This window comes from Anas acuta, chromosome 14 (genome assembly GCF_963932015.1).
Source record: "Anas acuta chromosome 14, bAnaAcu1.1, whole genome shotgun sequence".
NCBI lineage: Eukaryota > Metazoa > Chordata > Aves > Anseriformes > Anatidae > Anas > Anas acuta.
The window spans coordinates 14,564,747-14,591,000 of NC_088992.1; the positions used below are offsets into that span (position 1 = coordinate 14,564,747).

At 45.1% G+C, this 26,254-nt stretch overlaps 1 protein-coding gene across 15 annotated transcripts in view; it reads right to left on the reverse strand.

The window, feature by feature from the left end:
* The window catches only part of KCNIP1 (potassium voltage-gated channel interacting protein 1), a 364,985-nt gene that overhangs the window by 30,349 nt on the left and 308,382 nt on the right, over positions 1–26,254 (reverse strand). The window contains exon 1 of one of the 15 annotated variants that reach the window (XM_068698193.1): positions 19,230–19,397. The exons of the other annotated variants lie outside the window; for them this stretch is intronic. Coding sequence (XP_068554294.1) covers positions 19,230–19,392 — 163 coding nt within the window. The 5' untranslated portion in view covers positions 19,393–19,397. Of the gene's footprint in view, positions 1–19,229; positions 19,398–26,254 lie in introns of those variants that run through there. 15 annotated transcript variants of the gene reach the window in all.

Consider the following 26,254-nt stretch of genomic DNA (forward strand, 5'->3'; position numbering starts at 1 on the left):
CTTCCATCAGTTTGAGCCTCCCCAGGGAAAGGCAGCGATGCAGGGCATGTCCTGTCCCACTGTGCTCCAGGGAACGGCGGGCACTGCCAGCCTGCTGTGCTGAGCTCCTTACCTGCCTGCCCCACAGCCCCTGTACAGCGGGGGCTTGAAATTTGATGTGGGGGCCAGAACCCATCCCACTGGAGCATTTTTTTGCCAGTCTGAAGTGTTTGGAGAATTAGTAAAAGATCACAAAAACCATCTCTCCCAGGATTGCAGGGGGAGATTTTCTAAGCATTGCTAAGAGGGATTTCTTTTCATTAAGAGGTGACGCAGAGGCACTCAGGGAAGCAAACGGCTTCCAGCTAAGCCTTTCAAGTCAGCACTTCAAATCTCCCTCCCTTTGCTCAACCAGGCTGCAGCAGCTTGCCAAAACCCTGCAGTACCCACTGAGGGGCTCAACAGTGAGAAAACCCTTCCTGGTGTGTCCTTAGCCACACCAGCATCTCTCCTTGTGCCTTTCATGGGACAAAAAAAATGGAAATGTGTACGTGGTGTGAAGAAGGAAAGATGTTTTACAAAGGCTTCTATGCCCCGTTGAGAAGTTGGATATCACAACAAGGCACAGCATAAACAGCTGGGGGGAGAGGGGAAGCCAAGAGACCAGAACACTGGTCTCAAGCAACAAACAAGCCCATACAATGGAAGAGAAAACCCAAGCCAGGCTCAGCAACGCAATGGCAGAACAAGCAGGGTAATGCCCTGCTGCAGTCAATAGCGACCCTCAGAGCTCCAGTCACTGCCGGTATCGTGCTGCCATCCGCTCCCTGGACCCAACCAGGCACAGAAGCCAACCCACAGCAGCTCCAGCCTGGCAGCAACTCAAGGAGGCGGATGCAAAACCCCTGCAGACAAGGTTGGAAAGTTTCAGGAGACTGGCAATAGCCTGATCATTTCCAAAATTCAGCCCAGCTAGCCGTGCTGGGAACCTTGAAAGTTTGTCCCACTCCTGTGGCAAAAGGTTTATGGCATACACAAAAGCCCAGTGCTCGCTCCTTTCTGTGTTTATTCTGCGTCTCCTCGAAGGGCAACAGGGACTGCACCAAGGCTCAGGATGGTTAGGCGCAATTTCTTGGCACGCCCCCTGCCCAGGATGCAGCACACAACCAACTCTAAACTCGATGAGTTGCCATGAAGTCAAACCACGTAATTATTTGACTTTGCTGTGCTAAAGTTGCAAACTTTAAATTCCACTAATTTGTCTGCAGTGCTTTCTGCTTCTGAAACAGCCATTTCCAGACTGGAAGGGGAAGGCCATGAGGTTTATGGCTTCCCAGGTTGGCTCCTGCCTTTGATGAAAACCCCTAAAAACACTGGCAGCTTCAGAGCTCTGGTCTGTGTTCAGAACACCACCAACAGAGCAATCTGAGGCTAACAAACATCAGGGCTTGTAAACACCGCAGCTATTCTGGTTGACACCGCCTGAGGACTTGTGAGGCTAGAAAACAAATACGCAGTTGAGAACATGACCAACGCCAGAACGCAGCTTATTAAATTTTCATGCTGACTCTGATTACTTTCGTTTAGCAACACAGATGTGCAACCAGGACTGGGAGCTATAGGGCCTGCGAGTACTGGGAAATAGCTAGCAATATGGGCCAGATTTGGAAACCAGTCATTTAGATCCAATAGTGCTCACATGTACATTTACCAGCCCTTACCGGTGACTTGATTTTAAAGAAGCCATGAAAACATTTTAATATATTAATTTCGTAATTTGGTTTCTTCCATTCTGTTTTAATGGAGTCACAGGTTAGTCCACAAATGAGTGAGAGGTAGGAAAGCACTGCTAAGAACCACTGAAAACAACAACAAGGAATTACAAAAACCTAACACACACCAGCGGGATTAAATTGGGATATTTTGTCTGAAATGTAAACGATGAGCAGCTCTAATCTATTCCGTATGAGCAGAACTCTGGAAGAGCAAGATGCAAAAGAAACAGATTTTGATGGACGTGCCATCATGGATAAGCTCATCCCAATGTTAGTCTAGGAACATCCCAAATACAGAGCTGCTCGTGCACATCAGCCCTTTGGCTCTTTCCCATTTGCTCTGGGCTCTGCCATCTGTGTGCCACAGGACAAAGGATGGGAGTGCTGATGGCAGCTGATCAGGCTCTGACCTGTCTGTGCAGGTGCTCACTGCTTTTTTGTTTGGGGTAAAAAGAAACATTTATTAGCTTGAAATAATTTAGTTGGAGGGAGCGAAGACTAAAGGAGGAAAATCTCCCTTTCTGAATGCTTCACATTTCCTCTTGTAATTTCAATTCCCCTTTTAATCATCTACAAGAAGTGCAATAAAGCTTAGGCGTATTCCCAGAACAACAGAAAATCGGAGAGCTGGAGCTGAGCTCACACAGAGGGCGGCTGCAGCTGGAGCCAGCGCGTGCTGCCAGCCCCGCTCCAGCCACTGCACACCCTCACACCCCGGGGCAGGGCACAGGGCACCACTACCCCTCCTGGCCTCATCAGTCACAGGCTGGGCACCCTCACCTGTCCCTGTGGTCACTAGTGCCTAACAGACACCCAAAATGCCACCACGGTGCAGAGCTGCAGCAGCCGGAGCACGAACGGGGCAGAGATGGGCGCTGTGTGTCCAGCCACTGCCCCCATTGCTCGCTCCCCATGGGATCCCAGACCCTTGCTGCATCTCTGTCGGGAAGCGTGGCAGACAGAAAGTGGACAAATAGAAGTTTGTGCTCTTACCATAGTGTGATATCTCCTTTTATGAGGGAAAGGATTAACTGTTTAAGCAGTTAAATTAATTAGGACTTAATTAAGATACATTTGGACATGCATCCTCAATTTGAGCTTCCCATGTGTGGATTTAAGAACCATGGGAGAGGGATTAAGGTAATGTTAATTATGTTCCATTTATATTGACTATTTAAATAGCTATCCCCTTCCAATTATGAGCCTCTCCAACTCAGTTTCTTGAAGAAAAGCATCCTTACCCTGAAATTCTCAAGGATGTTCTTCAGCCAAAAGAAACGTCTCCCCGTACAGCCATAAATTTATTCAAGCCAAGTGAAATGATTCCAGATTTCAAAACATGGCGTGTTAGTTCAGAAGAGCTCTCCTGGGGTGCTTGCAAGTTTTTGAAAGCAAGGAGATGAGCAGGCAGCCGCAGGGGGGTTCGCACTTAGAGTGATGGTTCCTGTCAGCAACACAAGAAGCCGGACCACGACTTTCATATTGAGGCTTACTAGTAACAGAGAGTCCACAATAATTGGGCAAATAAGTGAAAAAGAACAGCTAATCCCAGAAGAGCAAAGTAATTTCAAAGGCTTCCCTAGGGGCCAGTGCAAGGATGCAGCCTCTAAACCCAGGTAGGTCCTTAAAAAGTTCAATTTCTCAGCCTCAGGTCATACCCTTGTTCTCCCACTGTGCTGCCTCTTTCCCTCCTTCACTGCTGCTGTTGCTGAAGGCAAATCTGCTGCCGTGGCTGCCGGCGGTGCCTCGGGACCGCTCACCTGTTCTCAGGCACTGCTCACAGACACCCACTTCAGGAACAAGACCCTGAGCAGAAGGCACAACTGGCTGCTCTGCACCGACTGTACACAATTAAAAAAATAAAATAAAACATCCATTGACAAGATTCCAAACAAATGAAATTTCAAGCACCTTTTGTGTACCGATGAGCTGTTATCATTACCAGCACGAGTCAAGGAACTTTAACCTTCTTTCTGTAACCTAGCCACGCGTCTTTAAAATGAATGCAGTTTTCACATTATTTAATTTCTATAATTTAGAGATGCATGGAGAAAAAAAGAATTATTTTCCTTTCTGCTGCAATGAAAGACCATATTTATTTCACTAAAAAAAGTCTACCACTATTATTTATTAGCAAGCAAGCAAAAGGCTCATGGGTATAATAAAAATTTGCTAGATAAAGCTGCATCTGCCTGAGGAGAGAGAGAATTAACTGTAATGAAACGGGTTTGAAGAGCCTCATATCATCACTTTAAAATACCAAGAAGAAAGCAGAGGCAAAAGGAGGAAGAAATTTTTCTGTAATTCACAAAACATTATCTGTTCTTTCTGTTAATTTACTGTATGAAAACAAAAGGCAAATTGTCTTCTCATCTTTCCCTTTAGGTTGTATATGGAACCTTTTCTTCCCACATATGCTAATATTGCACCTTTAACCAGCAGCAAGTTTGATGAGGATTTCTTTGTGAGTGGCAGATTTTTCCCTCCTCCTTTAAAAGCGCCTGCTGCTCACCACCCAGGCGAGAGGTCAGCTCTTTGAGCACAACCAGCCTCCCAGCTACTTGCTCCTTGGAGATCCAAGGAGCCCAGCTCACCGAGCTCCACTCAGGAAAACAATTCCAGTAATGTCTGGTAATTGAATTATTTCTGCTTGCAATGTGTTGACAGAACCAGAAAAAAAAAGAAAGAAGATAAAACACACATTGAGAAATTAATTTTCTGGAAGGCTGGGCTACCACTTTGGTACCCACCCCAACAACAGGGTGCTGCCCTCACCCAGCAGACAGCTTTCAGCAGGGCCGTTTCACTTCACACAGCATTACAGGCTCTTACTGAATCTTCTGTCATCTCAGATGTCCGGCTGTATTTAGCTTGTGTTGGTGCTTTGGTCATCTGAACTTCAGCATGTGGTGAACAGCTTTGGTGCAAGTCCCACCTTACACACGCACTGGAAGTTCTTGGTTCAACAGCTAGATAATTGTGCAGGACTGGAGAGAGATTTACAGCACTTGGATTCAGCTACATTCTAAAAGAAAGTTTTGCCCTTCATCAAGGAAGAAGGATTCATCTGACCAGCTGAACTGATCTTGACTGGAAACCAGTCCGTGGTAGGCGCTCCACAAGCTCACACCTTCAGTCACCCCGCCAGGCTCTGCCAACAGCTTCTGCCCCACAGCCAACCTCAAGGAGCAGTTGAGAAAGGCACAAGCGTGTTCACCTTGACCTTTTGCTGTATAACGTTCAGGTCACAGCAGCCCTCTGACATTATAGAAGCCAAACCCCACTACTAATGCAGGATGTGACTCATGGTCAGCAAACTGCTGGTCTCTTGTTTGGCTACCCAGCAGCTAGCCAGAGCTCTGTGATACTGAGTTTGTCTACAGCATCACCTGAGACTGCAAGAGAAGCTGCCAAACTTCACGCTGACATAACCCTGAGCAGCCGAGTAATAAATTAATAACCATCATTCGCTAGACAGGATCTCTGTTTTCACATTTTTGTTCCTGAAATAATCTTTCTGCTTCTTTCTCCTTTCCCTGTGGGACACTGCTCAGGTTCACGGCAGATAAAAAATAAAATACAGGCCCTGGGTATGAATTCCAGCAACATCCCCACTGATAAAGCTTGCAGTGTGATAATCAATGTACGGGTGGGCTTGAAAAACACCTACTTGCGATGGATCTTAGTGCATGATACTACAGGGCACCTAGTTTTTGTGTGGCAAGCAGAACTGTATTTAGGTTATTGTTGCAGTGCCATTCATTAATCACTGCGACCAGCTTGGATCCTGTTGTTCACCAAGAAAGGCTGCATTTCATTTCCTCCCTCGTTATTATAATTAGATATTTGCATTTAGTTAACCACACAGCCCAGATGTGACCACTGCAACAGACAAATTGCACAGACCTGTCCCATAGTACCAGCAGGAATTAATTCACTTTTTTTTGCCAAAGCCAGACACAAAACAAGTCTTTAAGAAAGGGATAAACATCACATCTTGGTTAGATCTCTTTCCCCGTGATCTAAAGGGATGAAACACAAAACAAGGACTTGAGATTTTGTTAGAAATGCTTAGAAAAAAAGCAACCAAACCACGTAGCTGGAAATGTCATGAGAGCACCTCTCATCCAGCCTCCTCTGTATCCCATGGCCTCGAGTGAACTGAGCCAAATGCTTCCTCCAAAATTTTTCATTAAACGGCTTAATACAAACTTTCATTAGATAGCATTCAAAAAATATATTTATGCTCCAGTCAACTACTTCCACGTTCTTTCAACTTTCACAGCTCCTAATAGCAGCACTGAGCTCCACTTAGCTTTGTGCTGTGCACCGGGATCTCACCAACGCCTGAAGCGAAGGTGGGCAGAACCTGCAGCAGCACTTAGCCTGGTCACACTGCTTATTACGTGGTGCTCGCTTCTGCTCTCCCTCAGGAGGCCAAGCCAAGCTGCTCTCTTCTTTGATGGAAGGACTGTGCTCTCGTACAACAAGGAAAGAGAAATGCATTGAGGGTGGCACAAAGCACACCTTCCTTCAAGAGAAGAAATCCTCAAGATGAAAACCCTCCCAGGTGAGCAGTACCTGCAGACAGTGCTGTGTTTGGTTTGTTCTCCTACCCCTTACCCACACGCTCACTCTGCCCACGGTGCCCTGATTATTCTATGAAACTGATCCTGTTATTTTGTACCTCAATGCGCAGGCGGGTTTCGTGGTTGAGGAAGCCATGGAATGAGAACCAGCTGGATATCATCTTAGTCCAAACTTCACTACAGCATTGGATGCAGCTCGGTTGTGATCAGCATTACCCCAGCTGATGCTCTCTGGCACCCCTCTCAACAGAAAATGGGAATTTATGGGGTACGCACAGAGCTGAAGGGGACAGGTTCGCTTCCCACTAGTGCAATCCTGAAACAAGTACCAGGCAGAGGAGTTCAACCAACACCAGTGAAACACAAAGCAGCTTTTCATACCAGACAGCATCTCCTCATACTTAGCAGCGACACGGCAATTCCTGTCGCTGCTGGCTGCCAGGCAGCAGGATGACACCCAGGTCTTGTGGTGCAGGATGCCCTGTGCTCAGGGGCGCTCTGACCACAGATGCACCCGAATGGAGGGGTCGCAGGGAACTCAAGAGGGACGAAGCCTCCATGTGCTCCGTGTCTCCAAGTGATGCTGCAGTCCATAAATGCAGAGTGACATATGCCTAATCCGTTTGCTATGCTATTAACTATCTTACAAAGTTCATAATAGCTTTAATACTGCAGAGTGCTTTGATTTAATTGTGAAGAAGGTACTGTTTCAGGGTTGATGAAATGAATGGCTTTTGGCATCTTCCAGACAGCTAACTGGTATATATAAATTATTTAAATCGTTAAGGAGTTGTGGGGATATTAAGTTTTCAGCAAAACCAGGCTGAAATGCAGGAGGGGTCTGGAAGAACAGATATATGTTTGGCTACACGCAGTCTGAGAGTGTTATCACACCCTGCTAAAAAAATGTAACAATCATAAACATTTTCAATCATTTGTATGATAACCTGCAACAAAACACTAGCTCCGTTTGTGCTGTACGCCCATCTGCATAGCTGCCACACTTCAGCCAGATGCCATTATGCTTCAGGTCCATGAAAAAAGCCTTAATCAGCATCTTGAAGCTCAGGGTAAGAGTAAAAACTTGACAGCAACAGAATTTAAGAACTTATGTCTGAAAAGTATTCTTCATAGTTGGCCTTGAACAGATACTGTTTTTATTTTTCCTGTTACCACAGAAGTGTTGATATAATGGAAATGAATAGGCACGTAAGCAGTGTTCTGAGAAGAGAACTTAACTGATGCCAAATAAAACAATCAAACTAATGGCCATTATGTAAGCATTGTGCTTCCAGAATAGGATGAAAAGAAAGTTCATTAGCTCCTTTCTGGCTTCAGACAAGTAACTCCCTGGACCCTTTTAGCAGGTGAAGTTACATTAGAAATTCATCTTCGCTACCCAAATCTTCTGATGGGACTGGCCTCATGGCAACTTACCCAGCAGGGCAGCAGCCAGACTGCATTAAAATCAAGATCTTTTCAAGCCTCAGCCTGAATTTCACCTATCAGGTGGTAGTTCAAGTTATATGCCCCACGAGGCAGTACAGTAAACACCATAATACCCAGAGCAGATACATTCTGCTACTTGGTTTGGAGTTCCAGATTTTGTAAGAACCATTTTAGTGCTCCCCCACTGATACAGTCATGTGCTACTCCAGTGCCTGCTGCACAGGAAGAATTCAGACATTAAATATATTAAAACAGACGGAATACAATATTGTACCATCAGTACAAGCACCAAGTTACCTCAGAAACACACCTTAATAAGATCAGCATCTTGTTACAGGGCCCTTCGGCACCCACGCAGTTACCCAGCTGGCAGTAAAGGAGCAATGACAGCGCCCTGCTAGGGTCTACACGTCTGAAAACCTGAAGGCATCACGAGTAGCTGAGCGAGCAGGAAGGATTGAAGAGATCTGAACTCCTTCCAGACAAAACTGGCTGACATTTCACCTCCTTCAGAAAGATTCTGAATCCATCTCCAAAGCCAAATTTTACCCGAAGAAGAGGATATTTGGACAGATATAATGTCATGAGATGGCTTCCTTAAAAAGCTTGTCCATGTGCTGGTGCTCTCCATCTGCCCCAGTGACAGCCCCCAGCCTCTCTCATCACCTTCAGCAAAGGACAGCAGCATTCAGGAGCAGCTCAACACTCAGACATCCATTTCTAGCCCCCTGCAACATGACAAGCTCTTACGGCAAGGAAATGAAACTTGTGAGCATCAAGATAGACTTAGCTTTCCATTTCATACTTCTTCAGCTCACATCTCTTGCTGATATATTTTAATTGAATTTACTGGCAAGGATGTGCTTTACAGAAGATTTTATCTACACTCCTGAGGATTAGTAGATAAGGACAATTAGAGGTTAGACTGAACCCCTCACATCAGTTGACACTATGCAACTTTAATGCTGTGATATATTTGGAAGAAAAAACCTTCTCAAGAAAATTAAATCCAGATTATTCTTCCAATCTACTGCCTGAACCTCCAGGAGCACTTGCTTACTTTGGTTACACTGTTCTGGAAACACTGTCCCTGCAACACAGTAACCTGCATGGGGTTGGAGCACGTTCCTGCCTGAATCCCCCATCACCCAGCAGCTCTTTATCCCATAACACATCAGAGAAAGGGCTCCAAGTGGAAGGGCAATAAATGATGAGGGAACAGAAGGCCAAGCTTATCAAATATACACAGATTGACCAGTACTGATCCATCAGACACTAACATCAGCCAAGCAGCCTGATGCCCGGTTCAGCAGCACTGGGAACTGCCAGCTTCCACAGCCAGTGCCTACACGAGTTACAACAGCTTTGAGAACCTCTCAGAAATAAAGTTTGCACAAGGACAAACACATCTTCAATGTACAACATTCAGTTTAGAAAATGCTGTACATTTATTTTTCGCAACCCACTTTAGCTTTTCCTTAAACCAAGGATCTGCTTTGCAGGCTCTACATCCACTGAAGTCTCCGCATTGAATGCACCTACCCCACTGTCACGGTGGCCATTTAACGTGATGTGGGGTACATGAATGAGTGCATCACACAGCACCATGTCTCGCCTCCTACCTGCTGTGTTTCTGAAGCTCTGTGCAGATGGCTATTTTGCAAGGGCAGAATTGATGCAGCGTGTTGCAGTCCAGTCTTCCTTGCAGCTCTAGAGAACAGGTAAAGCATAAGATCCTACCCTTTAGAAATCTGAAAAAGCAGCTTGTCCTCTGTGCATCTTACTTTCCCCAAAAAAACAAACAAAAAAACAAACAAAAAAACCACATAAAACCAAACAAAAATCCTTGCAAGAAAATGAGGATTTCCATCAAGTTTGATTCAATTCTATTTAACTTCCTTTAAAATGCACAGATATCAGTCTCTTCCCATATCCTTCCACCCAGCAGAAAAATGGATTAATTTAGGGAGGGAGTCTGAATGAAGAGCAGCCAACTGGAGGGGAAAAACTGTAAGTAGGTACAGAAGTCACGGGCTATTGCATTTCTGTACATTTGCGGAGTTAATAAAAGCACAGAAATCATGGAATGACGGCGTGAGAAATGCTACCAGTTTTGCTGTGGTATGTTGGCATATTCTTTTCGTATGCCTAAAAATGTATTAAAAAAATAACAATATAAAAGACCCAAGTTGTCCCCTTTGAAGTTATGCTTACCGAAAGAGCTAATTAACACAGTTAGCCTGCTGATTCATCATGATCACAAAGGTCTGCACTTTCCAAACCATTAACAAACTCCTAAGTCAGCTCGATGCCTAAGTCCTGCAAACACTAATGCGTGAAGCAATCAGCACTTAATTTCACTTTCTATCCCGCCCCCAGCACTTCATCCCACTGAAAACAGATCCCTTTCTTTCAGCCACCTGCTGCATAAAGCACAAAGCGCCCTCCATGCAGTTCAGCCACGCGCAGTCCTCCAGCAAACATGCATGCAGGCTGCTGAGCTCAGGCTGCCTGTTGATGCCACAACTGTAGCATTTCCTGAAACATGGGATTTGTGCTTTCAGGAGGAGGTTGTTCTTGCTGTTCTTCTACAGTCTTAATTCACTGCCGTATCTTTCACCACTACACCCTAACGCATTCTTTTTACCAGAGCAGAAATAAGGATTAAAGTGACAGTTGTTAGCCTCTGTGCTGCCCCAGGTATGTATGATGCAAACGCCACTTGGCTCTGGTGAGGCTGAAATGCTTTGTGAAGAGGAAGGCTGGCCATGCTGCACACAGAACAACTATTGCACCAATGGGCGAGAAATACAATCCTCATCTATTCGTTCAGAAGTGCTGAAGCAGATCACAAACACTGCTTCCTACAGGGTGACTGACTGAATTACAGCCCTGTGAGGGTCCCACAAAACTTCACAGATCTCAGGCTGATTGCCTACATCGGTAGGTGATTACTTCAGCAGGAGCTGTAAAACACAGGTGGCGTGTTTTTGTTGCATAAAAGATGAGGAAGTCCTGCTCCTGACTTCCCAGGATTGCTGATCTCTGACTTTTCCCTATCTTCAAAGAACTGGAAGACCAAAGGCAGGATCTTCTGTTTTATCCTGGCAGGGACACATGGCTACAATACCATGTAAATTTTTTTCCCCATCTTTCACTCTTCAGTTCTCAGGCTACACTGGAACAGCCAATGACCTCAGCCTACAAGCAGGGGTCACGGATTTGCCAAAAATGCAGAGAGAAACAAAACTGAACAGATATAGCACATCCTTGTGCAGGAGAGAAGCAGTGAATGCATTACATCTTCATCTGAATAACAGCTTTGGTCCTGTCTCACACAACATTCTCCTTTGGCAGCCGAGGGAAGAACGGTCTACGGAGCTGCTGATGACACAGATGGAGCTGGCTGGGCAGCTGCTCAGAGGGCAGCCTCTGGGGTTCAGCATCAGGAGAACGGAAGACACCAAATGGGAATCCACTGAGGTCCTTCCTGGGCCAACTTGTTTATTGCCAGCCTGGTTGGTCAGACAGAGCAGACAGCTGATAGTAGCACGTTGGACAGGACTGCAGGAAAATTCAAACAGGTCAGCAATGTGAAAAAAGGCCTGAAAATATCTAGGTGGAGCTTGATAAAGGCAAACGCAAAAGGCTACAGGGCAGAGAAGAGAACCAAATGCACAAAGGGAAGATGAGGAATAGCAGTCCAGGCTGAAGATCTGCAGGTAACTGTGGGTAAGCAGCTGAACATAAATGAATAGCTCCACGTTGCTGCACAGACGACGACCACCTCACTAGAAGTACAAACAGGAATACACTGGGCCAGGTGTGTGAAGCAATCCCTGCTGTGCTCACAGGCAGTTAGGTCACAGCTTCAAAAAAAAAAAAAATAAAATGGTTTACTGACAAATGTTTTGAGAAAGAGCAGTGCTGCACTCACTAAGGCAGGTACAACCTTGCTGTGAGGCAGCGGGATGGACTTTTTACCTTTCTCATCTCCTTCACTTTAAGAAGCACTCCTATACCTGTCCCATCACAGCTTCTCCCTGCCCAGCAATCCTAAAACCCACAGCTTTAGCTCTGACCAGGTAGGTACAATGCTTCAAAGAGAGTTGCAGCTTCTGTGCCTGTGCAAGTTATGGGGTGCTTGTGGGGTATTTATACCTACTGAGGTGAACCTTTAATTTGGAAAGGAAGTGCTTAAGTGAATGATTTGTTTTTTTCTCACTAACTAAAACAAGCAAGGAGACCCCAAACACCTGCAGGGAAGTCTCTGAACCAGACTACACGCTAAAGAACACAGGAATCCAAGTAAGCGAGGCTTTAGGGCTAAGCTGGGAGGGTGGCGCTGCCCCAGGGCGGAGAGTCCAGAAGAGCAGAACCTCTGGTCTGGTCCCAGCCTCTGTACAGCAGTGACACTTACAGCCTTCTCACAAAAAGCAGAGGGACAGGGACACAAGATAGTTTTCTTTAAGGCAGTGCTGTATTCCAGGGGGACACAGACAGCCAATAGAGAGCTCCACAACCCCAGCACACTGCAAGGGTGTCGGCAGACAAAACCCTGCAAGGGCAAGGAACCAGATGTAGCAGCAGCTGCAGGAGCAACAGGAACTACACGTACCTAACCTAGATGCAGAGCTGGAGGAGCGCTGCACGCAGAGCAGAGGGGAGCTGTGAAGCCAGGAAGACAAAGCTTACAGATACACACACACACAGTGGGTTTACTCACAGACCCAACAGCAAACAGTTTGGGGAGCAGGCAAACATGAAGCATTACTGTAACATGAATATAAATGATTAAGAAATTTCTGTTTCAACAGGAAGGTTATCAGCAGGGCAACTACAACAAACATCAGCGCACAAACAGCGGAGTAGCACAATGTGCTCTTCCAAATGCAGCCATGAGTAATTACAGCTACTAACTGCATCACTCCATGCATCCCGATGGTTGAGGCAGAATCACTGCTGCTAGAACGAATCCTTCAGAGTTAAAAGATTTGAATTGCCTGTCTGAAAGAGTACCAGACACTAATTGCCTCGGTGTTAACACAGCAATGGCATGAACAACTCAAGTTCCTCAGGGAGCGCAATGACTGCAATTAATCCACTATGACAAACCTTCTCCTTAGCAGAGCTGACGCTGAGAGGAAAGCCCCTGAACATCAGAGGCAAGTGTCAGGAGTTGATCTGGAGAGGGTCCTTCGGCACCAGCAGGTGCTGAAGGGAAATCAGAAGACAATGTGGAGCAAACAATGTCTCCAACCGGGAGCCTACGGCTCAGGCTGTACACAGGGCTCCCAGCCTTCACGAGAGCTCCTGCCACAGACTAGATAATGAAGTCTCAGGGCCAGCTAATTATGTGAGAGATGAAACCTTGAAAGCTGGAAGTGTTGCAATAAATTCAGAGATTTCACTATAGGAAACATAATGATTAGTCAGGATAACTTTGTAAAAACTCAGGGATTATAAATGCACATATATGCTTCCCCAGATTTACTTGGTCATAATCCTACACAAGGAGAACACAAAACATCAGAAAACCAGGAATTGTGAAGTTAATTTTGGCTGCATACCCCTGGCTCTGTCTGCTCCTGGGTGTATGTCATTTCCCCATACAGATGTGAGTAATAACCTCACGAAGCAAGACCATGCTCAAAAGCACTAAAGCTCAGCAGCAGCACTTGGGGCATTTGGTGACTGCTGACTCCTTCCCTTCATGCTGCGGGACTTGGTCCGGCCAGTTATCGACATAGGCAAGTTAGCTGACTGTGTGCAAACACAGTATGACTATGCAAAGACAGGCAACGCTATCATAATATATCCCTGACAATGGAAAACTGAGGTTCTGAAATGGATAATCCACTTCTTTCCCTTCCCCTTCCCCCCCCCCCCCCCCCCCCCCCCCCAAAAAAAAAGGTATTTTACTGCTATACCTGAGAAATAAGGTCTCATCATTTCCAACTGAGCAGTGAATCATTACATAAACTCAGACCATCTTATTTAAAACAAAACAAACACACTACAAGACCCAGTGGAGATACTGCAATTTAATATTTGCAGAAAGATCTGTAGCCCAAAATTCTGATCTACCAGACTAATTCACTTCCCTACATTGTCATAAACATGGAAAAAAAAATGACTCATGAAGATAAGGGCCTGGTTATGTACACTGCCAGAGCTCACGTGGGGCTTATGTAAAAATATTGAAATTCATGCTGCTACAAGTGGATGGGACCAAGAAGGGATCTGCTGCACCCTCAACACTCTTCATAGGGGTGGGAAACAACCCACGGTGGCCTTGTCAACAGATGTCTCATGGTAGAGCTACAGAGTCCTGTAACGTAACTACTTACATGACTTCACGTATGCCACTAAAGGACTCAGCACCTGGCACATGGATGACCACGTATGTAAGAGCAAGATGAAACTTTACCGAGTAATAACAAAATCAACATCACTATCCCAGATCAAACTACACATGCTTTCTATCAGAGTCAGTAGAGAGCTGTTCACAAAATTGCCACTTCACTAGGCCAAGAGCAGTCCTTAAAAATACAGAATTTCAATTAAGAGCAGGGATCCTGCAGGGCCAGCCCCACCTGAGCAGGCAGGAGAAGTCTCACTTCAGTGGTACATCACAACGCATTCAGTTTTATTATACAACTAACTAGGGTATTCAGAAGTGTGACCAAGCAATCCTCAAGCCTAACCATTTTTTCCTTAAAATACAAACAACATTACATTTAGAAGTGTTATAGGTTTCTGTTTTGCCTATAAAAACATATTGCAGGGCCCTGCCAGGAAGGCAGGTACACGAAGCAATGCAGGTCACTTCTCAGGAACTTTGTTTTCATTGAGTTTCTGCTCTCTTTTACCTTTGAATACAAGTTTTGAATTTGTGTTGTAACTTCCATGACTGGGAAAAAACAAAACAAAACAAAAACAAACAAAAAAAAACCAACACATGTTGAGGTAAGAAAGTGCTATAGTAGAACACAGTACAGAAAAACACATGAGATACAGAATTTGTAAGAAGCATGACCCAGCCAGCACTGTCATCTCGTGCCCTATTTAGGGAAACCTGGCAATTAACATTGGTGGGCAGGGACAGGGCAGAAGCTACATCCAGGAGGCCAGCAGGAACAGGATCCCGCAGCAGGAGTAACTGGGGCTGCAGGATGCTGTGCAGAAGCTCAGGTGTCTGCTACCCTGCACATCAGAAGAGATGCACCTTAACAACAAGTAGCATTTTTATAACCCCTCTCATTTCAGCCCTTTGAATAGTTTGCAAATAATTTCCCTCTGAAGTAAAAATAATTGCATGAAATGGAGGAATTGGCCTAATGGCAAAAGGAACCAGACTTCTGCATGAAGTGTGTGCTGCTCGAGCTCTGCCAGCACTGACACATATTTGGTGTTTCAGAAGTGTCCCCCAGCACCAGGCCCTGCACACCAGGATGAGTCAGGACAACTGGAAAGGAATCACCGAGTACGACATACAGAAATACACTGATTCGGCTGCAACATAACATTGTATGGTGTGGAGGCTGTAACATGCTGAAGGTGATGGGTTTGGCCCCTTTTCCCCCATAGCTCATTACCTTCCTGGGGTGCCTTGGAGTTGAAAGGACTCCAGCTTTCAACCTGCTCAAATCACTTCCTTATTTCCCTCTCTTCAAAGCATATCTGAAGTTCCCACCTGAAGCTGTAGGAAAGAACATGCTCTCACAAGAGCTCTTACAAAAGAATATTGCTCCTTCACATGCTCCGTCTCACTGCAGACTGGCTAGCACCTGTAGCAGCTGGGCAACGACTGTCTCTGTAGGGCTGGGCCCAAGGAGCTGGAGCAGGCACCCTGGTGTGCTCCACATGCCCAACTGATCTGCTCTTCAGAGGCTTTAACCTTTCTATACAGTTAAACCACACAGCACCTCAAGAATCAGCTATGATTTGTCTTGGGCTATTCCCAGACATAGCTGGGATATGTCTGTATCTTTTACTCCACTTATTTGCAGGATTTTGCACCATGCTGTGGGTGTCACTGAATCAATACTGAACTAGTCCAAAAGCACTGCACATATTTGCTCTGAATCCTTTTAATTTGAAGAAATATGATTTTTGAAGCAATGTGATTTACTAATGCTTCAAGTGCATCAAGGATGGGTGTATGGTCAGCAAAGAAGCTGGGTTAAAGCCAAACCCATAAAACAACCGTACAGCCAGAATTTACTCTTGCTTTACGGAGAGGGTTATTGGTCTCCAAGCATGATTCAATACAAAATGTTGCTGGATGTGTTACATGCTAGGTGGCATGTAATACCTTTAATTATTGGTGGATGTCTCGCTGTACTTTAGAACATACATCTTGGACTCGTGGCCCACCGTTTTGGATGTGACTGTGTGCACTCATCAGGAGCTGGGACCTGACCTCATGAGACTGCAGCAGCTCCTTATCCCAGCACAGGATAGCAGCAAGAACACAGCCAAGAAACAAAGCCCACAAAAGACAAAACAGTGTCAGATAAGCATAAAACAATTTATCTTTCGTGCTTCTCTACCTATTTGGATCACAAAAAAAATCCACCCCATGCTTTGTGCAACTTCTGTTTAGTCAAGCAAATTTGGTTTTAGAACTGTATCTAGATTCCAGCCTTCAATGTTTGGTTGTAAGCAAATAGGAAACACATTAATGAAGAGTTCTGGAAAACATTAACATTTACAACAAGCCACAGTCTGATCTTATTGGGGCTCTTCTGTTTGGCTGAGTTTTATGGGATAATTTCAAACAGATTCACTCCACCTGCATTTCAGGTGGGACAAAGGAATTGAAGGGGAATAAATAAGAAAGAACGTCCTGTTCACTTGGATTAATATTTTTAAAAAAGTGCTGCACACAGCTCTAGGTTGTCCTCTGGAATTAAAACTGCCACTAATGCCTCTGGTTTCAGCCAGTTTGTCAATCACCTGAACTATTTGCAAGAACCAAACCTTACATCTGGAACATAACAGTCAGAGAAAGAGCTGAACAAACGTGCATTCAGCTGCAGCCACTTCTAAAATTCCACATTCTCTGAATTACTACCTACACTATTTTCTTCTCCTTAAGTCTTGCTTCTTATGTTATATGAATGAAGAATCAGCACTCAGCTTTCCCTCCCTCCCCGCCATACAAAGGAACAATGCTTGCAGAGGTCTGTTCTGGCTACAGGAGATAGAATAATACTGGTTCTGAAAAGCAAGAGGAATATAGCCAATTCCAATGGCTCCCTTCAGTGCTATTGCACACAGGCATAAGAAAGCCCCTGGAATTTCTGGATCTCTATAAATCAAAGCAGTGATTGCTTCTAGTGAATATAAAGACATAAGAAATATTTATGGCATAATATAAACACCCACTGTACCTTCCCAATCACAGCACACCGAAGAAGAGAATTTAATATCACCTTTAGAGATTTTCAGATGATTGAAATTTGAATCACACTGCATTAGCAAGCACTTACATTACATTAACCTTACTACTTACAGATGTAATTAATACTCAGTACAAGTACAGTCAGAAGGGGAAAAAAACAAAATCATATAATTTAACAAATGCCAAATAAATATATCTGGATCTCCAAGATATTTCTCAAACAAGAAGAACTACAGCAAAAAAAAAAAAAAAAAGTCAGAGCTGGCAAGTTTTATAGAGTAATGCTTCTATCTGTCAGATAATCCATCAGAATTCAGGTATTATGGGTATTAGAAATTATTATGGTACTCCCTCAAACGGAGTTGAAAGAAAATACTATATACCGTTCTACACTTGAATGGGTTGAGTGATTATTGACTGATGACTGCAAACATGCACATCCAGAACTGTTCAGTGAATATATTTTAGGACTGTTTGCTCACTTTTGCTCATTTCATCTGTGAGCAGACAACTTTCTCACCTGTCATGCATTTGACTTTGCTGGAGAAACTGTGCAGAACCTTCTGGGAAAAAAATTGCTCTGAAAAGAGCAGACATTGGAATTACAGTAATTAGATCTAGAAAGAAGGGATAAAAGTGTTCATGCTGTTAAACAGGTAGCAATGCAATTGCTTCAGTGTTTGACTTGACAGCTCATTTTTAAGCTGAGCTGTACTGCTGCTATTATTTGAAAATAGCTGTCACTGTCAGATATTTTAATTTATTTGTAATTAACTCCAGTGTCACTCTAGGAGTAAACTAAACGCCCCGTGGAATACCAACACATGTGTAACAACAAATACATGACAATTTACATCTCCTCTTAGTCTAAATAAAATAACTCCAATTGAGGCCACTTTTCCTATTTTCCTTAATCCTGCAGGAGGACTGCTAGGATTACGTGACAGTACTGGTTTTACAGAGGCAATATAGAAATTCCACATGCGTTCCTTGCTTTTACCATTATCCAGCAAAACATGCTCAATATATATATGTCCTCTACTTTTATTCGATCTGATGTCAGCCTTAGCTAACCCATATTTTATAGATGGCCAAACAAACTCACATGGGAGTTTATGCTAGTATTTTATCATTGCTTGCACTTTGTGGACAAACTTGGCACTATCAGTGATCTAAGCAAGAATACACTCAATGACTTGGGGTGCATGTGTGTGTCCATTTTTTATTTTATTTTTTAAAATCTCATCTGGTTCATTAAGAAGTCTTTTCGTTTGAAATTGACAGAGATGCATACATCCCCTTACGATTAGATAATATGATCACCACAGTTCGCTTTACTGTTGAAATACAAATGCTTTCCTCACCTGGGAAAAGCCCTTAAGGAAAAGTTTCACATTGCTAAGGTGAAGAGATCAAATCTTTCAACTCAATACTTGAAAACAGAAACACTTCCCTCCAGGTTATTTTGTTTCTGGTTACTTTACTGAAGTGTTTGCAGCACCAAATACAGAAAAGTTTTCTTTGTTCTCCTGACATTCAAAATCTTTATTTCCATCTTGTCTTAAATTTACAAAGGTCGCAACAGATTTTCTTGTTTGTTTACTTTGTCTTGATATCCATATGAAATCATGCACCTAATTATCAGCTGTACTTCTATTACCCCAAGAGAGACTTTCCTTTTTCCATGCTGGCATTAAATTTATTTTCAAGAGAGAAAAAATGTATAATAAATACAAAACATTTAATCAAGAGAATTAGATAAAGTAATAAGGCAAAAAAAAAAAAAATCACAGCTTCAGATCCTCGCTGGCTATGGTAATATACTGAAAGCAAACAAAGGTCCTCAATAAAACATCAAGCCTTATTCCCTCCTTGCAGCCTGTTTGAATCTTAATAAAGACTTAATAATGATGAAGACAACATCGAGAAACCAGTGCTCCCCTTCCTGCTGCCTGCCTGCCGCTTACCTCCCTGAAACAGATTTAAAGACAAGTAAACAGGAGCCGGAAAACTTGCAAGTTCTCTTACCATCCGACAAGTCAATTAGCCCGAGGTAGTGCAAAAGTTTCAGAGAGGAGCACACCACCACCACAATGCCTAGAGTCTGCAGTCCCTCCGACTCGCCTTTAGTCCACATCCTCCGAGGCACCAGGCAGCACCTGCTGGCTGCCGGCACCCGGCTGGCAGGCATGGAAAGCTGCAAACTCCTCCGGTGGAGGCTTTCCTCCCCGCTGCTCAGCTGAGTGTGCAGCCCCTTCCCTCTCCCTCCCCCGGCCTCGCACTCCCTCTCTTTCTCAGGCTCTCCCCCTAGTTCTGCTTCTCTTCTCCTCTCTCCCCCCCGCTTGCCTTTCTTTTTTTTTTTTTTAATTAAAAAAACACCCAAGCAATTTCAGCATTTAGCAGTAATCTCGGGTTTTATTTTCTTTCACTTTAGGGTAATTCTCTCAAGAGTTTACTCTGCCCCTGAACAACTTAATGCAGGGCTCCTAACCTCAGCAACATCTCGCATGGTTTTCATTGTATACTTTTTTTTTTTTTAAACATATCTGTGATACCAGTCATCTTTTGCTTTGGGGATTTTCTCAGTAATCCTATCAATTCGGATGCTTTTTGCCAATGCCTCTTCTGTACTGCATAGGGGACTACAGCAGGTTGTAGGGGAGGAAAGGAAGGATCCTTCCCTTTCCTAATCCTCTTCCTCCATGACATTACCCCAGGACACTGAGGCAGCAAGACACGCAGCCGCAAGGCTGCAACATAATTAAAACCAGATTTTTCAACCACGCCGGTAGTGCAGGATGCTAGGATGTTCAGGGGAGCACGGAGAGGCAAGGCCCTTCCCCACCCCATGCTGCCAGCCCTGGGGCGAGCAGCAGCCCTAGGGCTTGGAGGAGCCGGGCCCGCTGCCACTGTGCAGCCATGCCCAGGGGCAGGACCTCAATGGGATTTTGTCCATCATACTAACCAAGGGATGCCCTCTGATCACACAGGCGTTCTGTGGAAGCCAGGGTGGAGGAGGTATGGAGTGCTCCCACATGCTTGAGTCATCAGGAACACTTGAATTGAGTTGGAGCTTTGTTTCCATGTGCAGGTGACCGATGAACAGCTCAAACAGCAGCAGAACACATTTGCAAGGGTGATGTGGGTTCCCTGCCACCGGCAGCTACCTAACCAGAGCTCCCCTCCCTGCTGGCACGGGGCTGTTACCACCCCAGGCACTGGGACTCCCCGGTGCGGGGCCACAGAAGCCCCAGGTTGTGCTTCCCTTCTGCAGAAGGGCTGCTGGTTGGCTGGCAGACACCAGACAAGGTTCCTCCATCCCTCCAGCTGTAAGCCCTACACTGACCTATCACCACGGTGTTTAGTTAAACCAAACCAGCTTTCTGCTGCTATTTAGTCATTTAAATAAACACAACTGATTAGGGAGTTGGCTACAGGTGCATAATCCGGTGACAAACCCTGCAGACCCAGAGCTGTGCTTCCCTTTTAAGAAATAATTTAATGATGAGCATCTTTCAACAAAAGCTCAGCTCCCCGCTTGGCCCATCAGGTACCACACCACCTGTTCTCTGCCACAGCACTGAGCTCATGCAAGAAATTGCTTCTGTGCTTTAAGCCCAAGAGTGAATCCTCAGTATCAAAACAGAGCACCACCAACTCTGGACAAGAAGCAGAAATATTAACTAAGAGCTTATGAGGTGTTTTATTTGAATCATGCCTGGATCAAAGAAAAACCCAAACTGAGTCAATGCCAAATAAATAGCTGGATTCAAAGTTGGGAGTTCTTTGGAGAACTATTCTACAGGCTAGAAAACATCCTGCAGAGCTGCAGCAGCCTTTGGAGTGATTTTTCCCAAGCAGTGGTATATCTGCTGTATAATACATACTGTTATTCTCACAGAGGGTAACTCCAGGGACTAAATGTTTCCAGCTAGAATCACGCAAAACTAGCAGCACAAACTCGAGTGCCCAGTTTTCTACTATAGCCAACAAAAACAAACTTTGCAGAGCAACAACTAGAAGAGCTTTTTTTTTTCTTTTTTTTTTTTTTTTTTTTTTTTTAGATATTTATGGATGAGGTTAAGCTTCCTAGTGAAGCAGTAATAGCTTTATTTTTGCAAAATGCTAAAAAAATGAGGAATTAAGCAGGTCTGTTTAAAATACCAGATGTCTTGATAATAGAGATAGATGGTCTCACTAATGCCTAGCCTAAGTATCTCTTGCACACAGCAAAAGGGGTTGAATGGCTCAATTAACTGGAAGGTTTGCGCTGGGTATGCACTGCCTGTGCCCTCTGGGAACACGAGTAAGAACTTCATCAAGATCAATCAAAATAACATATAATGAAAAGGATTTTGAGGTAATAAAAGAATTGCAATGGTGAATCATATCAATGACTTATGTGATCTATAAAAGGCTCTTTAAATCTGCTGGGGAAAAATACATCATGTGAAGGTGCAACAATCACAGCAAAATGGAGAATCACCTTCCCGTCGCAGAAGCTTCTCCCAGCAGCCAAGCTGTTTGGACCACATTTGTACTTTCAAGGAGGATTCATCTCCTTGCTTCATTTTAAAACAAATACAGCACGACAGGTTCTCATTACCCACACCTGTAAAAAGCCTCCAACGTTATTCTGTGATTAGCCTGGTATAAAACAAAATATTAAATTTGTCATTTTGATCGACTATTCCTTTGTTCTCGTGTTATGATAAAGAATAAACAGGAACATCTGATTGATTCTTCCTGTGCAGTTCATTATTTCAAATATCTCCAGAACACCTTTGTTTATGGATCTTCTTCCCATACCTGGCAGTCCTGAACACTCTTCCCACATGGCCACTGCCCATAAATCTATTTTCACTGCAGAGCTCTGAGGCTCTTCCCCTTCTGTTGTATTTTAGAAATGGCATAATGAGATCATTCACGGTACTGCAGGTAGCTGTAACACCAAAAATATTAAATTACTATTCCATGCATACTTATCCAATATAATTTGTGTGTGCATAAAGTTGGGGGGTTTATTGCTATTTTCATTTTCAACCAGGCAAACCAAAGTGAGAACCAGGTGTCTGAGTGATTTTAAGTCACCTAGACCTGAGCAAATGATATTGCTTAAATTTCAGTATTTTATCAGCCTGCCTTGGTCAACAGCTATTCATCTCCCCCCCTTTTGCCCCATGTGATTTGAGTTTTCTCATATTTCTCTGGCTCTGACTATCCCTAAGGAATTTGTACCTTCTGCAAATTACGTGGAGAGATAACTACAGACTATGATTGAATAAAAATATGCCATGAGTCAAGTTAATGAATCTAGCACCCCAGTAACTAATGGTTTAGGGTCCCAACCTACACCATGAGCCATCTCCAGCCAGACTAACAGCTGTTCACTGACAAAAGGCTCAGGTCCCAACCCATTTGCACTACCACAATCTCACCCCGACCCCTCTGCCCACAAATTACTTAGGCTTCATATCACATTTGTGTTTTCCAGCAGTTATTCAGCAGCCCAGAGTGTTTTTGGAAGTGCTGGCTAATTACCAGTTATTATTTTTGTCACTGGAGATGCATTCTGCGTAATGACAGGTCTGTGATGTCTCACTTTGGTTTGGTTTTAGTGCTGCACAGGGAGCTGGGAGCAAGGAGCTCCGTGCCTCAGCCTGCCATCTTCTCGCTGTGTCAGCTCAAGGAAGCAACCAGCAGACAAACCCTTGCCTGCCATAGTACACATTTCCCTGCCCTAACGAAGGCAGCTATAATCCCATCAGAATGTTTCCCCTTGGTTCACCTCTTCTGAGGCATGTGAAGGAGCCACTCTTTGCGCTATGCATGCTTCCCTGCTTGCTGGCCATGCAATGAAGCCAGCAGGTCTGAGGACCCACAGAGTTCATGCAGAGAAGCAGGAGGACCCCACACTTCTTCCCGTTAGAGGGATCGACCTTGGGATTCCCAGCTTATTATCCCAATTGGCCTCAACAGCTTCAGAAAGCACAGGAATACATTTCAGAGAAAGGCCCCAGAGATCAAATACCTCATTGTTGACTTTTTCTAGGCCACAGCGGGAAGCACAGACAAGAATATCCGGCCTTAAAGGTTCTGCACAGCGCTGAATGGAGCACTCGGCTTCACCCTGTACCTACCCCACTACAGCAGGAGCCAGCAGGTGCTAATGATGCACACGTAGCCTCCCATCGAGCTGTGAATGGTGAGTTGACCAGCAATGAATATAGAAACTGTGTAACCTCAGAGGACTAACTCAAACTGCAGTTTACATATGCACCATCTGAAATTGGGTGTAGAACAATTCATGTAAGGGTAACAGCCACCTTTGGTGATTCCATCATCAATTCCACTGGCAGGAATGTATAGAGGCTGTGCTTTTCTCCTTTTATTTACTACTCTATCGTTTCTCTAGATCTTTATACATAAACCCACATGGCAGCAAACCCAAAGCCCGGTGCCTCTCAAGGTGGCAGCTCACCAGCAGCCTTGCAGGGGGCACCGGCTGCTCTCAGCAGCTGCCCCACAAGCTCTCCAGCTCCGGACCTGCCCTCTGCAGGGCTGTTGGCTCGGCGTGGATGAAGCACCAGCGACTGAGCAGCGATGCCTGCTGCACCGTGAGGAAGCCAGGGAAAGGCTTCCGTGCTGCTGTCCTACTTTCCTGACTGGCAACAAAAGTTGAGGACACCTGCTGGGAGGGAAAGGAGGGTAGGGGAGAGGAAGTGGAAAGTTAAAAGGAGGCATAGCACAAGAGGGTATTTCAGGCCTGAAATAAGGAACACTGAGGTGATGTGACATGCAGACCCGATCTAGGAAGGAGGGGGCTTTACACAATCTGAAACTGGGCACAAAAATGAAACACCTGATGTCAGCTCAACCAGGGGTTGATTTCCCACCCGGCTGACCCATGCCAGGCCCCATCCCAGCTGGGTGCTTTCCCCAGAGCCCACGCTCGGAGGTGAGCACTCTCCCCACTCTCCCCAGCAGCAGGTCCATGTCACTGCCAGGAGCCAGGAGACTCAAAGGCTGAGCCTGCCACAAGCTGTACGTGCCCTGCAGCGGCAGCTTTGGCTTACTGGACTTCTGCACAAGCAAGAGGAGATGTGGCCCCTCCTTTGTGACACTGGCAATTGCTCTGCAGGGTCTCCAAGCAGTTCCGAGGCATAAAGCTGGAAGCCTCCACTGTCAAGTCTGGCTGCAGTGATTTTCTCATCACAGGTGGATTTTCCCCCATCATATTTATTTCCCATCAGACTGCCACAACTTCTATCTCAGTTTTATTAAAAGTGATGATTAATAACACAGAACCTTTGTTCTCAGACTTTTTTCTAATGGGCTGCATTTTTCCAGATTCACATTGACTTAAGTGCATGAGAATAACAAAGAACAGCTAGTCTAGTCTTTTTTTTCCCCCAAGGGCTCAGAAGATCGGGATTTTTTACCACAAGAAAACTGATGCAGGAAGAACCCCACAAAATAAGAATTTCTTAGCATGAACTATACCGAGTTATGTGATACAGCTGCTCCTGCTTACAGTTTCTGCAATAGCGAGTACCTTTCTTTTCCAATGCATGCCAGCTTGCTGATAACTGCTAAGACATTCCTTCCGACCAGGTCTTTTGCTTACTACATCCTAAGGAAGAAGGAAAAATCCCTGAGGGAAAAACACAGTGAAGGATGCAGCACTACATATGCTTTGCTCTCTCACTCATCTCCCTGGAGGATCTTCTCTTGGCATCAGTTATAGCAAGAGAAGAGGCAGTTACTGGGGTTTCTACTACAACTCTGTTCAGCTACAAGATGCCTGGAGACACCCTTGATGCCCCAGGAACGTCTCTGGAAGGACCAGCGGGTCCCCTCTGGGCCAGCCAGTGCCTGCAGCAGGAGCTGCCTCGCTGCCAGCTCCCCACTCAGCAGGCGGGGCAGGGCCTCACGCTCCGTAGGGATGGTGACCCCAGCACCACATCGCTCTCCTAGGGAGGAGGTATCTCCTAGCACCCGATCTAAGCCTCTGAAGCTGCCACGTACAGCCGCTAGCCCCTCTGCTGTGAAGCCAGGTATCTTCCAACAGTGCGTGCATGTGGTAACCTGCAAGCCACAAAGCCTTCCTCTCGTCCAGCTCCTACCCATGAAATACACAGGCTGCTCTTTGAAAGGCAGCATTTAAGGCTAATACATTTGAGAGTATTCTTTAGAGAAGGCTCCTGAACCTGGGCCAAGCCATTTTGCTGCTGACATTGCTGCCAAAACCTCTTCATTATCCTAAGAAGGGCTGGACTGCCAGCCAACAGCATGGACTCTCCTTCCCTACCTCACCACAGCATTTTCCACTAAGATGCAGGGAGCTCAGTTACCCGGCCTACCTTCCCCCCGCCAAGGTTCAGACTGCAAAACACGCAGAAGGGCTGTTTTCAGAGAGGAAGCATTGAGGCAGTCTTCCAGGCAGCAAGGAAGGAAGGTTCTGGTTGGGACTGTAGCCCTAAAGGTTGGTATGTACAGATGTTTGACTGCAGAATAGCATTAGAAACATCAGGAGCTGGGAAAGCACTTTTGAAGTGTTTCACCCATGTCCTGGCTACTCAGACTTGAAATGTGGTGCAGCCCACAGAGGCACACAGTGCCAGGAGGGGTGGATTTGGCACCTTAAAGATCATCAGCATTTCGTACCTGTCTTTAGGGAAACAGAACCCCAATAATCATGAAAGGCCAGAAGAGAAATTCAAGTTCGGAATTCTGAGAGCTTTGTTGGAACAGCTGCAGGCTTGGAGAACTGAGAAGAAAGCCAGGAAGCCTGGCTGTACGAGCAGTTAGTGTCCCTTGGAAAATCCACCCAACTACCCCCAGTGCCACAAGGTACAGCTCTCCTGGGGACACCAGTGCCAAGCTAGCACTGACCAGCAACTCCAACTTAGGTATCTGCTTCTCAACCCCTTATTTACCTTTTTCCCCTTATTTTCAAGTAGTGAACTGAATAAGCAGTCTATTTGGTACATTTCTCCAATGATGCTCCAGGGCAATATTAAACCATCTTCTTGTTCTCACATACGAATAAG